We start from the raw sequence: 16791 nt of genomic DNA, 5'->3' as shown, positions 1-16791 counted from the left end.
CCTTGGACCACCAGTGCTCCCTGGCAGCGTTTTTGCCAGTCCGCAGAGTGGCAGTCATTAGGGATGTGCAGAAGGGACGGATTCGGTATTCGTATTCGTCGGGTCCCAAACCCATTGCATCCGTTTTCGGAGGGAACCCGATTCATCCCTTAGTTACATACGGTATTCGTTTCCCATTAAAGTTGAAAAGACCCCCATCCCAACCCTTTAAATTTAATTAACTACAACCCGCCGGCCATCCATTGCTCCTACCATGTGACAGGGGCCGACCAATGGCACCGGTAGCCCCTGTGACATAGTGAGGGCAAAGGCTATCGGCGCCATTTTGAATACCGGCAGCCGATGGCCTGAGTGCAGGAGATCGCTCCAGGACCCCCGCTGGACCACCAGGGACTTTCGGCAAGTCTTGGGGGGGTCAGGAGGGTGGGGAGTTTATTTGTTAGTGATACGTTGCATTCGTGGGAGTTCGCCATATGTTTCGGGAACCCACGAATGCAACGAATAGGGACATATACGTTGCAGATTGGGCATTCATTCAAAACGAATGCACATCCCTAGCAATCACTGCAGGGAGGAAATAGGCCCTCGTTGTAGTCACCCAGGTGCTGGCACCTACCCAGTCACCTGCAGCCAGGAATGGGACATTCTCTACTACCTTAAACCACCAGGTCAAAATGTCCTGACAGCAGCTTCTCTCCGGGCCCCACAGCGCTGCACACTCCTGCTTCCAGGTCTAGGGACAGACTGCTGGCGCTCTCTGGCTCTTCGCTACCACTGGCACTAACCAGCTGATCAGGCTGGCAAACTAAACGTGAACCCAGGCTGTCCCCAAGCTGTAAATAAGAAGAAATCTAAGTTTGCCAGCTATGCAGCTCAAAGGCTGCGGGATGCACCATGCCCCTTAAAGGGGCATCATCTACCTCCACTGCCCCTGGCTACACTGTCCTCTGGAATGAAGCAGGGAGTGGCTGGGCTGAGACTGGGGGAGATCCTGAAGTGGGGGACATGCGTGCACTCCTCCCCCACTGCACGTTAGTCAGGGCGGGTGCTCCCCCTCCCCCCATGCTTTTCATGCCTTAGGAGGGAACTCCCACTCTCTTCATGAGTCTCCCCCATCTCTACCAGCCAGCTGGTCCACATCAGTTTAGGAGGTCAGTCACAGATTGAGAAACACCGATCTAAGCCCTGTGTATTAAGGACATCTTTATTAAGGCACTTCCATCTCTGCTATCCTATTTAGAATATTCCTTGTATTGTATAATCAAGACCACAAATGGGAAGAGGAGTGTTTGCTGCCAGCCTCTCTATTAAGGACAACGTAAGGGTGGAATTTATTTGCTCCACAGCAGATGAGATGATTGCATATTTGGCAGAAGACAATTTCTGAAACTGAATTTTTAAATGCGTGTCTCCCTAACAGGGTCTTAGAACTGTTTATGATGAATGAGGATGGAAGGTACAATAAGCAAACCTTCCCATTCTGACAGCCCTTACATAAAGCAGAAAACAAATCTCCTTACTGTCCTCAGTACACAGGTGGCACCTCTTTGGATAGAAAGAGTTAAATGAGCCGGTAACCTTCTATGCTGGAAACTTCAAGAGATGAAGCCTCCCCCTTGTCCCAGGGGTCACCTCTGCTTTAGGCAGGATAAGTTACTTGTGCTTTATTCATCGTCTGTTGTTATAATCCGAGTGTTATTTTTGTAAACCGCCCTGAGCTACTCTTTTAAATAAATAAATAAATAAATAAATAAAACAAGCCCTTGGGAAAAATAAGTTATGTAATCTTTGTGTCATCTTTCTACATTGTGGAGATTTACAAACAAGCCAAAACCACGAAACGGTGTGGTCGGATTAGTGTCTGTGTAGTAGAAGCCAGGGACTGGAATAGCTGGGGATCCAGCAGGGCAGGACTGAGGGGCATTGACAGAATTATGTCTGGGTCTAAAAAATACCAGAATAGCAGGAGGTGGTGCACAGGAAGAAGTGAGGTGCATTAGTAAAGCTGCATGTGGGGCTCGTTAATGGCATCGTAGTTGGTACCGCAGGGCAAGACTGAGATGCACTGGCAGAACTGTGTGTGTGGCTCTCAGAACAGAACTAATGTGCATTACCAAGGCTGTGCATGTGTGAGGAGGGAGTCTGTAATGGCAGGGTAATTCTAGTTTATTTAAAGAAAGGTATATTTACATATGGACAGTATTTGGGGTGCTACAGGGCAGTATTAAGGTGTATTAGCAGAGCTGAGATTGCCACGGAGTTGGCACGGATGTGTACTGGTGGTTTCTAGTGACGTGGATACTTGCATTGGTAACTAGGCTGAGACCAGACATCATTGCACGTGGATCAGCAAGCAGCGGTGCCAGCAGAGCCGACATGAAAAATCCTGCACTCCTGTGGCAAAGCAACGATGAAAGGGGCCCTGCTTCTGATCAGGTGACACGTTCGGATTGACTTCAGAGCCCCCACGTAGAAAGCAGAGAGTGCTGCGCAGAACTAATTGCTGCTTGTGGCTTAAGTGTTTTGCTGTTTGTCCTTTTTTTAAAAAATATTTCTGTCACATAAAGTCCATTAATGGGAGCTCAGAGGACAAATACCTGAAGCACTGTGCAGTGTAAATGCTTCCTCAGCCAGCAGGAAAAATGGAAAAGAAATGATTTTAGAAGGCCCAGGAATGTAAATGTTTATGCAGTGTGCAAACATCTTGCAAGGAGCATCATAAAACATCCTATTATTGGACCTGGAGGCAGTGCACTGCTATTGGTCCGCAGCTATGGTTTATACTGCTGCTAAGCTCTTGCACATCAGGGCCATCCGACCGCAGTCCCGTTGCCGTGAAAAGATGCAGCCATTCAGTTTTACCTCTGCTGGACAGCGCATGTGCCGCACCAGAGTAGACTTTTAGAGGGAGCAGATAACGGTTTGAGCTGGGCCTGGTTTCACCCCCAGTGCCCCATTGAATTTGTAGTTCTCCAGCGCCATCAGTGCAATGGGGTAAAACCAGGGCCGGCTCGGCCTGTCACCGATGACCTGGAGCCTTGCTGTAATTTACGCCAGAGCCTCCCCGTGGAACGAGAGTTCTTTCAGCAGCTCCTTCTCCTTTCCACTCCTCATCCCCTAACCCCACTCAGTTTAGCTCCAAGCCACAAGCATGACCACACAGTAGCCAAATAATTCAGCACTTCTGGGCTTTTTTTTTTGTTTCTATAACTTACTGTTTATTGATCACTTGTGAAAAGTCAACCAAGATGTACAGCAGCGTTTTGCAGCCCTCTCCTGGGGGCCCACCTAGCCAGTCGGGGTTTCAGAATATTCCCTACGGAATAGGAATGGGATAGATTTGTATACCCTGGGTCTCCCATCTCATGCACATTCATTGCAGTAATGCTGCTAGGTGGGCCTCCAGGAGAGGGTTGGGAGGCACCGGTATACAGTATATAATATACATACCTGATTAAAAATGGATTGCTCTATAACACAGCGTTTATTTATTTATTTAGTTTTCTATACCGGTATTCGAAACATCATCATATCGGTTTACAAAGAAAACAAATACAATAACATCCATCAGTATAAAAAAATAAACAGAGCATACACATCATACCTAAAATACAAATATACGATGCAGAACAGCATGAGAGTGTGCTACGGCACTGGGATGAGGACACAGCATGTGATTTATTTTATTTATTTTATTTAAAAGTATTTATATACTGCTTTTTAAAATAAAATTTTATCAAAACGGTTTACAACAAGTTAAAATAAAATGAAATAAAATATAAATAAAATGTGATGCATGGGCTGCCTCGCACCTGGTGGCTAGATGTACAATTTTGGGATAGAGGACGCAGAATGAGTTTGGTTGCATCTGGCCACGTTTCTTTATTTGAATCAACCCTCCGAGATCCCTCAGCAGCTGATCCCAAGGTAATTTCTGCGAACAGTCAATATTTTATTGCAGCAAAAACAAACTATGGGGATGGAGTCTTAGTTAGCAGGAGCTGCATGGATTGCTCATGCGTCCTGAGGTTTGGTTACAAGGATCCTAAGAGAGAATGGAGGAATAGCCCAGTGGTCAGAGTGGAGGGTTCAAATCCCACTGGTGACCTTGGGCAAGGTCACTTTACCTTCCATTGCCTCAGGTACAAACTTAGAGCCTGATTTACTAAGGCTTTTCTCCCCTTCCGTGTCTATGGGGAAAATGCTTACTAGATAAGGTCCCTAGATTGTGAGGCCTCTGCAGACAGGGAGTTAACGACAGTACCTTGTGCTACCAATGAAAAAGTGTGAGCTAAATCCATGGCTTATTTTAAGAAGGGTTGGCTTCTTCCATGATTTTCCCAATGGTCTGGTGCAGGACCATTTCTTGGATCTTACTGCTATAAAACACAGCTTCAGGCAGCAGACAATGCTACCTCAGCTCCAGCCTATGGAGATCTCAGTCAGAAAACCCTGCTTCCAGGTACAAACTTAGAGCGAGAGCCTTCTGGGGTCAGAGAAATACCCTCATGCTACCAATTAAGTCTAAAGAAATAAGTGAAATGTTCAGGAAGCCGGCTAGTGTGCAATATTATGTATTTTAATGAACAAGGGTGTGGCAGCTGGAATTAATTGCACAAAGATGCAGTCATGCATTTAGGGTAGAGGAACCAAGGGGAGCACTATGTAGTGGGGAGTGAGATACTGGTGTCGACCCCCTAGGTGAGAAAACAGTGTATTTGGGGGGGGGGGGGATGCTAGAGTGCATAGGGAGAGGCTTAGTCAGTAAAAGAAAGCACAAGATAACGAGTCTGACTGTCTGTACAAGTAATCAATGAGAAACTTAGAATGAACATTGAGTCCAAGGGAGGTCTCCCAAAATGATAGTGAGACTTAAGGGTCTAGATATGTCGTGTTCCCTGGAGGAAAGGGGATACGGCAGAGACAATGAAATACCTTAAGGGTATAACTTTTCATTGGAAAAGAGGTCCGAGGACATTGGACCATGGTATGGAGGAGTAGACGGGGTGGTTGCTTCCCAGAAAGGTTGGTAGATACGTGGAAGAGCCTCCCAGTGGAGGTGGTGGGAACTAAAAGAGGAAAGCAGTCGTGAAGCTGCAGGTGATGTGGACTCTGTGAGGGCCTTGGACATTGTGTAGTTTTAGGTGACCTTGGGGAGTCTGAGAAAGAAGGTATGCAACGAACCTCCCTTTGGAAAACCAGCTTTCTCCTTTTTGGGTTTCCATTTCTTATCTTCTATGGAATATATGAGGGTTACCATCCTGTTTAAGGTAAACACAGTGTCTCCTCTGACAACAGACGTGAAGAGAGCACCTTTGCTGTTCACGTATTGGCCAGGCAGAGCAGTCCACTGCTGGCTGGAAAGGTTGAAACATTCGATAATGCAGTGCAAGAAGTCATCCGAGGGCCCGTTCCTCATCACGTAGAGGTCATCCCTGTGGGCCACCATGCAATGCCCATAGCTCTGAGACCTTTTTAAGTCAGCTATGGGGAGCCACATGTCCTTCCTGCTCTCATACTCGTAGATGATTGTGGTGTCTAAAGGCTTCCATAGACAGACGAATATCCTCCCCATGGTTTTAGCACAGGGCGCACCTGCTATAGGCTGGGGCAGATCGGAGGCAAAGGTCCAGGTGCCACTGGACACATTATATTTCTCCACTGAGTTCAGTGAGATTTTGTTATATTCCCCACCAATTGCTAACAGATATCCTTCATGACCTATCAGTGAAATATCGTAACGCAGCTGTTGAGGGCTGGAGAACTGACTCCAGCTGTTGCTGTCTGCATCGTAGCAAAAGCTCAGGTCCACAACCTGTTTGCTGGCACCGCGGGCTCCTCCAACAATGTACATTTTATTATCTAAGGTGGTGACTCCTGCCAGGAAAGTGCTGGCTTGCTCTGGCAGGCAGCCCAAGGTCCTCCACATGTTTGCATCTTCATCCAGGTAGCAGATGGTCCTGGAATAGTCCTCCAGGAACTCAAAGGATGGAGTGTGCTGTCCAACTGCTAGAAAGGTGCTGGGCAAAAGGGACTCAACGTAATCCACCAGGTCTGTGGGCAGACAGTCTAAATAGTCTCCAAAGTCGGAATAAATGTCTCGTATGAACAGTGCTGCAGCATGAAAGAGATCCAACAGCCCGTAGGTTGCTGCAGCTTGGAACATGACAAGGCAGTTGTCGGAGTTGATGGAGTTCATCAGATATTTGGCTAATGCTTTCACTTGCAGGAATGCTGCACACTCCACAGCCTGCAGGATTTCCTCACAGTTCAGGATAGGTCTCTCTCCTCCCAGGACCCTCAGCATGGTTAGGAATCCCAGGGCCGTGAAGCCCTGGATCTGCAGCTTGTCCTGTGTGCTCTCTCTCATGCCAGACTCAAAGAGGGCTCGGAAGTACTCACTGTGCCTCACCAGAAGCGTCTTCTCCACGGCGAAGAGCTTCTCTTCCACCTTGATCTGCACCTTGGCCATGTTCTCTCTGTGGCCAGTTGGACCTTTGGAGGATTAGCTAACGTGCAGACAGCACGCACGTGAGAAGAAACTGTGACCGACTCCGATGGTGTGCAGAACAGCTCTGCTCTTGCCCGACTGATTGATAACGCTTTCTGACCCAGTGCAACAGCTTAGAAGTTGCTATTTGTAATATAAATATCTTGAGCTAAAGATAGTTGCTGGTCATGTGAACAGAGCTGAGCAGTGTTTGACCCTAGCAAAGCAGCTCATTCTGCTTGCTTTACAGTCAGCGATGATTCTTGCCTTGTCTTGTTCAGGAAGGATTCCCTCGCTGAGAATTAAAGCCCTCTCTATAAACAGAAAATGGTAGACCCCTGCCCCGTAAGGCCTTGAATCCAGGAGAAGCAGGAAGCAGCAGGCATCTGAGAAGAAGTCCAGGCCCAAACATCCATAGTGGGGTTTGAGGAGGAATCCGAAGGTAAATGGGGGGGAGAGAGAGAGCCTTGGCAAACTAAGATGGGGGAGGGAAGCGACTCTGCAACGGGGGAGAGCGCTGAGGGGTCAGGGCACAAGAAATATGAAAGCAGGGCTGGATTCAGACCATGCAGAGCCCTGACACTGCAGAGAGGGGCAGAAGGAGAGGGCAGCATCACGACTAATGAGGAGAGAGAGAGAGAAGGCAGCTGCGCTACTCAAGTGAAGATTTCAGTGGGAGAGTTAGAGAGGAAAGGTCAAGCTCTGGACATGGCTGGCTGACTGATGGCGACTGGGGAAGAGGACCTGGGTGGAAGTTAAAACGTGATCATTGGGGGGGTTTTTGTGTGTGCAGATCTCCCTCCATTACCTAACGGTCAATCCGAGCCTGGCTGAGCCTGCGTGGGCTCTTCCAGTGCTTGCTTAGAATGGGAACATAGTTTTAGCATTAATCAGCAAAGGGTTTTTTTTTTCCATTTGGTGGTAAATGGGACCATGTGATTTAATTTGTTTTACTGAAGATACCTGAGCGATAGCACTTGCAGATGTAGAATAAGCCCTCAGAAGCAGCCCTGCCAGTAAGGATGTTTTACTATTTATAGAGCACTGTCAGTGTGCACATGGTTGCAAGATCCCTTATCCAAAGAGCCTGCTATCTAACTTTGTCCATAGGAAACCTAAATAATTGGCAAACAGTGAGTGGTGGAGGTGGGAACTTAGGTCTGCAAGGGATGGTGCTCTGCACTCCCACCAGCACTAGGTCACAGTGAAATTGGTGGGATTGGAACTTGCATCTAAGTTGTCCCAGTTCTGTGATGTCAGCACTAGATCACATGGTGAGTGGGGGAAGTGAGCTTTGAAGCTGGATCTGTGGGTTTCACAGCTCTGCATTCTCATCACTAGTTTACAAGGTTAGTGCTGTGGGTGGAATTGGAACCTGGATCTGTGGGTATCACAGTTCTGTGTCTCATCACTAGGTCACATGGTGAGTGCTGTGGGTGCAATTTGAACCTGGATCCGTGGGTATCACAGCTCTGCATTCTCATCACTAGGTCACAAGGTTAGTGCTGTGGGTGGAATTGCAATCTGGATCTGTGAGTTTCACAGCTTTGCATTCTCATCACTAGGTCACATGGTGAGTGCTGTGGGTGGAATTGGAACCTGGATCTGTGGGTATCACAGTTCTGTGTCTCAGCACTAGGTCACACAGTGGAATTAAAGGCAGAATTGGAACCTAAGTGTTGTAGTTAGTACGCTTCACTTCCAGCCCAGCTCACCAACAGGCCAATACAGTAAAAATCGTGGGAGAGCGGGTGAGCACCCGGGGCACGCACAGGCCATTCTCCTGTGCATGCGATTCACTAAAATAAATTATTCAAATGAGGGCCCGCGGTAAAAAGAGGCGCTAGGGACACTAGCGCGTCCCTAGTGCCTCTTTTTTGACAGGAGCGGCGGCTGTCGGTGAGTTTGACAGCTGATGTTCAATTTTGCTGGCGTCGGTTCTCAAACCCGCTGACAACCACGGGTTCGGAAACTGGACGCCGGCAAAATTGAGCGTCCGGTTTTCAACCCGCAAGCTGCGGGCCGATTTTACTTTTTTTCTTTTTTTACTTTTTAATTATTTTTTGCTTTGGGACCTCTGACTTAATATCGCCATGATATTAAGTCAGAGGGTGCACAGAAAGGCAGTTTTTACTGCTTTTCTGTGCACTTTCCCGGTGCAGAGAGAAATTAACGCCTACCTTTGGGTAGGCGCTAATTTCTGAAAGTAAAATATGCGGTTTGGCTGCACATTTTACTTTCCGTATCGCGCGGGAATAACTAATAGGGCCATCTACATGCATTTGCATGTTGCGGGCGCTATTACTTTCGGGGGGGTTGGACGTGCTATTACCCCTTACTGAATAAGGGGTAAAGCTAGCTCGTCGAAAACGCACGTCCAAACGCGGGTTAACAGTGCGCACTGTACTGTATCGGCCTGTAAGTGCTGAGATGGAGCAGAGCGAGAGACGTAAGGGTCACTATGATGTTTCTTAAATTTACTGCCTAGAACTGTACAGCTGGGACTTTTGCATTTCCTGGAATGCTATTTTCCTCATTAAAACTGGTTTTATGACAGTAACAAGATAAAATACTGCAGAAGCTTTCAGCTTCTGGAATGGAAGGAAACACAGACAGGAGACTCTTCTGCTTATGCCAAGGCTCATACACAGCTGCAAAAAACCCCACATTTTATGAAGGGAGTGTGTATGTGCTCTCTGGATTTTCTCAGCTCTGACATATCATCACCCTGAGTGGTGAAAAAACAAAGTTAAACGTTTCCAAACCCAGGAAGAGTTCCTGGCATGAGGGGACTCGGCTCAGGCAGGGCTGAAAACCCTACGGACACGGGAAGGGACAGCTGGAAATGCAGGAGGCTTATCTTTAGAGGGCAGGGCAGGCAAACCCATCCCCCACAGACCTTGATCCTTGACCTCTCTTTTAGGGCAGACTCACCTGCACCAGGCCCTATTTCATGTGCAAGCAAAACTCCATAGCCACTGAGATGCCCCCATGCTAAGCAAGGCAGACTTGCCAAGTGCCAACCACAGGGGCAGGAGGCAGGAACTCGCTGACTTCCCCCTGTGGATTTAGCGACATTTGCTTGTGATGTTGTAAATTGATACCTGCTTGTATGATTTATCTGAGCTAGGCATTACAAAGAGATGACAGCACACAACATGTAATTAAAGAAAGCTTAGCTTAGTTTGAGAGTGGAGTGGAAGCTGGAAGGGGAGAAAGAGAGAGAGAGAGATAAGGACCATGATGGAGAGATTGGAAGGAGAATGGTGCGAGAGACCCAAGGAGTCAGATGACCTTCTGTGGCCAGGGACTCACATATTTCTGTGGCAGGGGCTTGAACCTCGGAAAAGCTCTCAGCTATTCTGGGACAGGCCTTTGTTTTGGTTAACGAGTGCCGATTTTGGGCCTGGTCCCATAGTTGAAGCTGTGGCGGTACACACACCGAAGACCCAAGCTCGCCAGAGTTTGTGCGTGCCACAGGGGAGGGGTGACTCTAGGAGGGAGAGGCTCTTGCTATCCCAAATGCAGTACTGGGAGTTAGTCTGAAAGGAGACCAGTGGGGGTTCCAGTGCCCAGCCACCATGTGCTCAGGGGAGGGGGATGACCACTCGTTTCATGCTATCCAGCAAAAATAAAAACCCAACAAATTCGCCCAGATTTCAAGGATTATCTCTCATTACAGGCAGACAAAAGCGTGGAGTAATCAACAGTCACGCAGGCACATGAGGCAGACAGAGAGGTGCGTGGCTGTTCCTTGTGGCAATAAATGAATAAGAAGGTGATCAAATGCTGCTTTATTTAGTGACTCCAAAGAACAATCTTGCATAGAAGTACAGTCCCCCGTCAGGGCCATGTTTCACCGGGTGGGACAAAGGAAGGTGCGCAGCTTAAACCAGGATTACAGAGCACACATTTCATAAACAGCATAGCAGGACATTACTATTGAGACAAGGGTTGTACGTTCCTAACTGCAAGGAGTCTGCTCTAAAGGAGCTGTGAAGCTTATGTGGAATTTTATCTTGGTCTCTGGATTGGGTGGACGGTTTTACCTTCGCCTGAATTCATGCCCAGCTTGGGGACTGCTAGAAGATACAATAAACTCTTGATTTTTGGCTTACTTTGCAGTTGTGAGATGCACCTTTTATGGGAATTTTATGGGAATTACTTTGTTTCTCTGGCCTTTGGGTTCACCGTGGAATTTTCCAAAATGTCCCTTAATGTAGATTTTGAAAGTTGACCTCCCTTGATATTAAAACTTGTTCCTTTAGGGGAAAAAAAAAAGTGTCCTTCAAGACAATTTGCTCCTCTCCCCTAAATTCTCCCACGCCAGCTCTGTCCATTCCCACGTCCAGCAGCTCCTGATAAATGAGAATGACCCCCATCACCTGACAGCCAAACCCTAAGCTAATGAGGATCAGGGCCTGGGAGCTGAGGGATGGAGAACTATTGACTCCCGCTCCATGATGAGAGAAACGCCCCAGAATCCTCTGCGCGGTAAATCTGATTATAAATCTGTGGCCTGTAACGTGATTCTTCAGCAGCTGGGATCTTCCTGCGCCTTAGTGAGACTCTGGGTAGACTGGCTCTGCCTTCCCACACTTGCTTGTCAGCTCCTTAAGGACCAATATCAGACACGTGAATGTAGCTTTCCCTCCAGCAGAATACGCCCCTCCTCATCATCCTCGTCCGATCATCCTGCAGCAGGCGTTACAGAGCTGTATGGCTGACTAGGCTGAAAGAAGACCAGAGATTGGGCTTCCAGGAAGGCACCGGGGTAGCCTGCACAGGGCAGCAGTTGTAACCCCCGGTGTGATGGAGCCCTCAGTTGCGCCGAGTATTTCTATATTCAGAAAGCAGTCGAGTGAAGGTTAGAATAGGGCATGTAAAACTGGCCCCCAAACCCTAAACCACCACCAAAACCCCACCTCCAGTTATTAGCTGGCCCTCCTATAGTGATATAAATAGTTTGAATACTGTGACAGCCTCCCCAGAGGCTCTCTCCCTCCCCCCCCTAAAAATATGCAACCTTTATCAAACACATTTTGATGAATGACACTGTTAGTTTGGTGACTGTGGCGATTATCACAAAACCTGGTGCTAGGACTCGTCTTTGTCTTGTAAGAATCAAACATGGCGTTGGGAAGGCCTGACATGGCCTCCTAATGGAAGAGGAGGAGGTCAGTAGTGTATATGAGATGGCTATGGGGGGGAAGGATTGAGAGATTAGGTAAAAGATAAGATGGAGGTTTGGGGGAGGGGCAGGCACTTGGTATTGGGTTGCATATAGGATTTTATTTATTATCTAAAGTGCATGAATCTCAGCTGAGTACCCTGGATGAGCTAATGTGGGCTTTATTTGCTGTCATTTTCGGCATAACTGTGATCATCAGGTGCACCACAGCTCGCTCTCTCTCTCTGCTACATCAGTCTGTACTGATTACATTTCCCATGCTAGAAATACTGCTATTTAAACTACATTTCCTATGATGCATCTTTTCTGGTGAAGAGCCTGCTCATTCTGTCAGCCAACAGAATGAAACAGTGACAAGACCCATTCCTTCTCATCTCAGCTAGAAAGACTGAGCCAGTCCTGGTTTTGCCCCATTGCATCTCTGGACTTGTGGTCCTGCTTTACTTAGGGAAACTGAGCCTACAAGTCCAGAGATGCACTGGGGCAAAACCAGGACTGGCTCAACATTTCCAGTGGCCATGGAGCTAGCTGAAGGAAGGGGTCATGCCCCTATAATATGAAGGGATGTGATTATTTTATAATATGAAGGAAAGTGATAATCTTATAATATGAAGGCAAATGATTATTTTATAATATGAAGGAAAGTGATAATCTTATAATATGAAGGCAAATGATTATTTTATAATATGAAGGGACGTTATTATCTTATCACATGAACGGTAATTGTATCTGATGATCTTAAGGTGGCCAAACAGGTGGATAAAGCGATGGTAAAAGCCAGGAAGATGCTTGGCTACGTAGGGAGAGGACTGGTCAGCAGAATAGGGAGGTGACACTGCCCCTGTAAAGGTCCCTGGTGAGACCTCACTTGGAATACTGAGTACAATTCTGGAGACCCCACCTTCACAAGGATACAAGCACAGGAGTTGAGCCTCTTTCAATAGAAAGGAGACTCTAGAACAAGGGACATGAGATGAGGTTGTACTCAGGAGTAATCTTAGGAAATATTTCTTTACAGAGAGGGTGGTGCATGTGTGAAACGGCCTCCCAGTGGAGGTGGTGGAGACAAAAACAGAATCTGAATTCAAGAAAGCCTGGGATAAGCACAAGGGATCTGTGAGGAAGTGATGCTAAATTAATTGGACAGATGGGCAGATTGGATGGGCCACAGAGTCTTTTTCTGCTGTCATGTTTCAATGTTTCTATGAAGGGTTGTGATTATCTTATAACATGAGGGGAAGAGATTATTTTATAATATGAAGGGGCGTAATTATCTTATAACATGAAGGGAAATTATTATTTTATATCATGAAGGGATGTGATTATCTTATAATATGAAGGGAAGTGATTATTTTATAACATGAAGGGAAGTGATCAATTTATCAAATGAAGAGACCTGATTAATTAATAGCATGAAGGGATGTGATTATCTTATAACATGAGGGGAAGAGATTATTTTATAACATGAAGGGATGTGATTATTTTCTGACATGAAGGGAGTGATATCTTATCACATGAAGGAAAGTGATTATTTTATAACATGAAGAGATGTGATTATTTTCTGACATGAAGGGAAGTGATTATTTTACCAAATGAAGGGAGTGATATCTTATCACATGAAGGAAAGTGATTATTTTATCACATGAAGGGATGTGATTATTTTCTGACATGAAGGAAAGTGATTATTTTATCACATGAAGGGAGTGATATCTTATCACATGAAGGAAAGTGATTATTTTATCACATGAAGGAAAGTGATTATTTTATCACATGAAGGGAGTGATATCTTATCACATGAAGGAAAGTGATTATTTTATCACATGAAGGAAAGTGATTATTTTATCACATGAAGGGAGTGATATCTTATCACATGAAGGAAAGTGATTATTTTATTTTGTATTTTTAAACACTAAGCAGTGAGAACCTATACTATGTTTACTTGAAAGGCTTGGGTTTTTTATGCTTTTAAATTTAATATTCTGAAGGTCTGGTTTTCTTCCCAGAATGTAGTAGACACATTAAAATATCTGTTTCACTTTCCCCAGAATCACAGCTTTATCATGTTGAAGTTGCCATGGAGCAAGAATTATGAATATTTATCATATAGGTCAACAACTTAAGGCAAAGGAAGTAAGCAGACCATTCCAGCTTCAGCACTAAAGCCATTGCTAAACAGTGTCATCTTGAGATACTCCATCCGAGGCTTGCACTGCTCGCCCCATGGAAGTATTTACTGACAATAAAAATAATTACAGTAATCCCAGCTGCACATTAGCATGTTAACGGCCTGGCATCTAAGCTCCATGTCCTCTTCAGATTATGGTGCATGACGTTATGACCGTCCTTCTCCCAGTCTGCTCGGTTAAAAAAGAAGATACTGGTTCCCGAGTGAGACTAAAATCTCCATCCACTCCACTCTGCTTCTGTCATTCTTACTTTCATTCAATTTCATTTCCAAATTTATATTCCGCATTTTTCAAGAAAACTTGGACAAAGTGGATCACACCAGCTCCAGTTCCAGAAGATACACAGGAAACAATATACAAGAGACGCACTTAACACATGACCACACAGCATGACAAAAACAACACATGGCTCCCACAACCAGCCAAGTTTAACCACCCTTTGAAATCCCCTTACATTTTTCTCCCTTTGAAATGCATTTTTATATTTTATTATAGCTGCCACACTATATTTACCAAAAAATGCTAAAAAAAAAAATGCAGAGTAATGCATTTAGGCTGCAAAACCCCAAGGGAGAGGTTGAGTATAGGGGATGAAATTCTTCTAAGTATGAAAGAAGAGCAGGATCTGAGGGGGATTGTATCTGATGATCTTAAGGTGGCCAAACAGGTGGATAAAGCAATGGTGAAAGCCAGAGAGATGCTTGGCTGCATGGGGAGAGGACTGATCAGCAGAATAGGGAGTTGATATTGCCCCTGTATAGGTCCCTGGTGAGACCTCACTGGGAATACTGAGAGGGAGGCTACTGAAATGGTCAGCGGTCTTCCTTCTAAAGCATAGGGGGAGAGACTTAAAGATCTAAACATGTACACCCTGGAGGAAAGGCAAGATAGGGGAGATAGAATAGATACATTTTTTAAATGCCTCTAAGGTATCAATGCAAAGGAGGAAAGGAGGCTCTGGAATGAAGGGTCATGGGATGAGGGTGAAAGGGGGTAGGCTCAGGAAGAATTTATTTGCAGAAAGGGTGCAGGTGCATGGGACAGCCTCTCCATGGAGATGGTGGAGAGGAGGACAGTATCTGAATTCAAGAGATCATGGAGCATGCACAGAGGATTTAGGAGGGAGAGGAAAGGTTATAAACTGAGCAGAAGATGCGGGTGGGCAGACTGGATGTTTTTCTGTGCTAATGAATCAAAGTCATTTTATGTAGGCAAATATTATGAAGCAGAGAAAGCAAAGCGAAATTATTAAGAATTAATTTACAGTGCTGGCCTTAGAGCCAATCGCTGAGCCTGGTGTCTGTCCCGAATGCTTCTCTTCCTTCTCATTTTCAGACCAGCCAAATTATGCAAATTCAGACCAGCCAAATTATGCAAATTCAGGGCCGGTGCTTAGCTCTGTGCCGTGACCCCCTCCCCTCCCCCCCACACACACTCTTCATTCAGTCTGTGTCTCAGGCCTGTGAAAAAAAAAGCCCAGCTCCTTTCAGCAACCTAAACTTTAAACACTGTCACCCTTGACCCTCCGGGTCTTCACCCCTCCCCCTGGAACCCATTGCCCTAGGCAAATCTTATACCTTTGCATCCCACCTCCTGCTCTCTCCATGTACACAGATAAAAATTATGCATTTATAACAACAGATTTTACATGAAAAAGAATATTCAAAGTACTGCCTTCTGAGTAAAAAAATTTCACAAGTATTTGCCTGCATTTCTTTGGTGTCAACCAGAAAACCCTACAAAAAAAAGACACTTGGAACCCGTAATGCATTAGGGCTACTGTAATGCGTGTTAGGTGTGGGCTTGACCCTCAGAAAGCCATGAGTAGATTACAATTAAAATGTAATAAACCTCCCACACCAAAACAGCACTAACTGCCATCACTTAAAAATGTAACAACCCTACCCATGATAAGGCAACACTGCAAATATTATACCAGGCCCTAAAACACCAATACACCTCCTATTAGGAAACAGAGCAAGCCAAGCTGCTGTAGATTCCTTCATGCTAGCAGAATCTCTCATCTCAATCACACATGCAGAACATAGGCAGACCCTCACCAAATACAGGAAACCCCCCCCCCCCATAAAGTATAAATAGAAATATGCAGGCAAAAACTGAATAGGAAAACCGCAACAAGTCAGTGTCTTCAGTGTAACAATGGAAAAACAGAAACCATCACCAATCCTTACACATTAAACAATAAAATCAAGAAATATAATAAATACATTAATCATAAACATGCTAATAAAAATATTTCAAAACAGCTGGTGAGCAGAAGATCCATTAATTTAAAACTCATAAACAATTTGTTTTAAATTTCTCAAATACCAATAAAATATTTCAAAACAGCAGACACAAAAAGCATCCAGAAATTAAAACTAATAAGGATAAAATAATTCATGCTTGCCGTACCTGGAAACTTTTGATTTCCAGTCACTCAGATTGTCATGGATTAGTGAGAGAGGGATGCATAAACTTCTCCTCTCTCATACACATGCATATATATGCTCTCTCCCTCATACACGCACAAGCTCCCTCTCTCTCAAACACATTCTCGCTCACACACATGCTCACATATGATCCCTCATACATACATACACATGTTCCCTCTTACATACACATACACACACAAGATCCCTCTTTCTCACATATACATGCTCAGACACACATACACACACTCACAAACACGGCCCTGCAACTTCCTTGTTTGCTGTGCGGCTTTGTGGCTCCTGCTCTTCTTCACCACACATCTGTTCCCAATCCGCCGTGCGGCCCCGTGCTCTTCCTCTTCTTTGCTACATGGCGGATTGGGAACCGTCGTGCGGCCCTACAGCTCTTCATCATTGCCACGTGGCGGGTTGGGAACCGCCAGACAGTGACACCAGCAGCTCACTTGACCTCAGGCCGCTGCCCCCTCCAGG

At 45.7% G+C, this 16791-nt stretch overlaps 2 protein-coding genes across 2 annotated transcripts in view; both read right to left on the bottom strand.

The window, feature by feature from the left end:
- RASL12 (RAS like family 12) overlaps positions 1-16791 on the bottom strand; it is a 70696-nt gene that overhangs the window by 30090 nt on the left and 23815 nt on the right. The window lies entirely within an intron of this gene.
- On the bottom strand, positions 3211-6597 carry KBTBD13 (kelch repeat and BTB domain containing 13). Its single transcript, XM_029575018.1, has one exon. The coding sequence runs from the start codon at positions 6470-6472 to the stop codon at positions 5141-5143; it is 1332 nt and encodes a 443-aa protein (XP_029430878.1). The 5' UTR covers positions 6473-6597; the 3' UTR covers positions 3211-5140.

The sequence above is a fragment of the Rhinatrema bivittatum genome, chromosome 13 (genome assembly GCF_901001135.1).
Source record: "Rhinatrema bivittatum chromosome 13, aRhiBiv1.1, whole genome shotgun sequence".
In the NCBI taxonomy this organism is placed as follows: Eukaryota; Metazoa; Chordata; class Amphibia; order Gymnophiona; family Rhinatrematidae; genus Rhinatrema; species Rhinatrema bivittatum.
Note: the sequence above shows the minus strand (reverse complement) of the source record. Positions and strands in the feature narration are given on the sequence as shown.

Coding starts and splice junctions, on each gene's coding strand:
- KBTBD13 (XM_029575018.1), bottom strand. CDS start 6,472: ATGGCCAAGGTGCAGATCAAGGTGGAAGAGAAGCTCTTCGCCGTGGAG.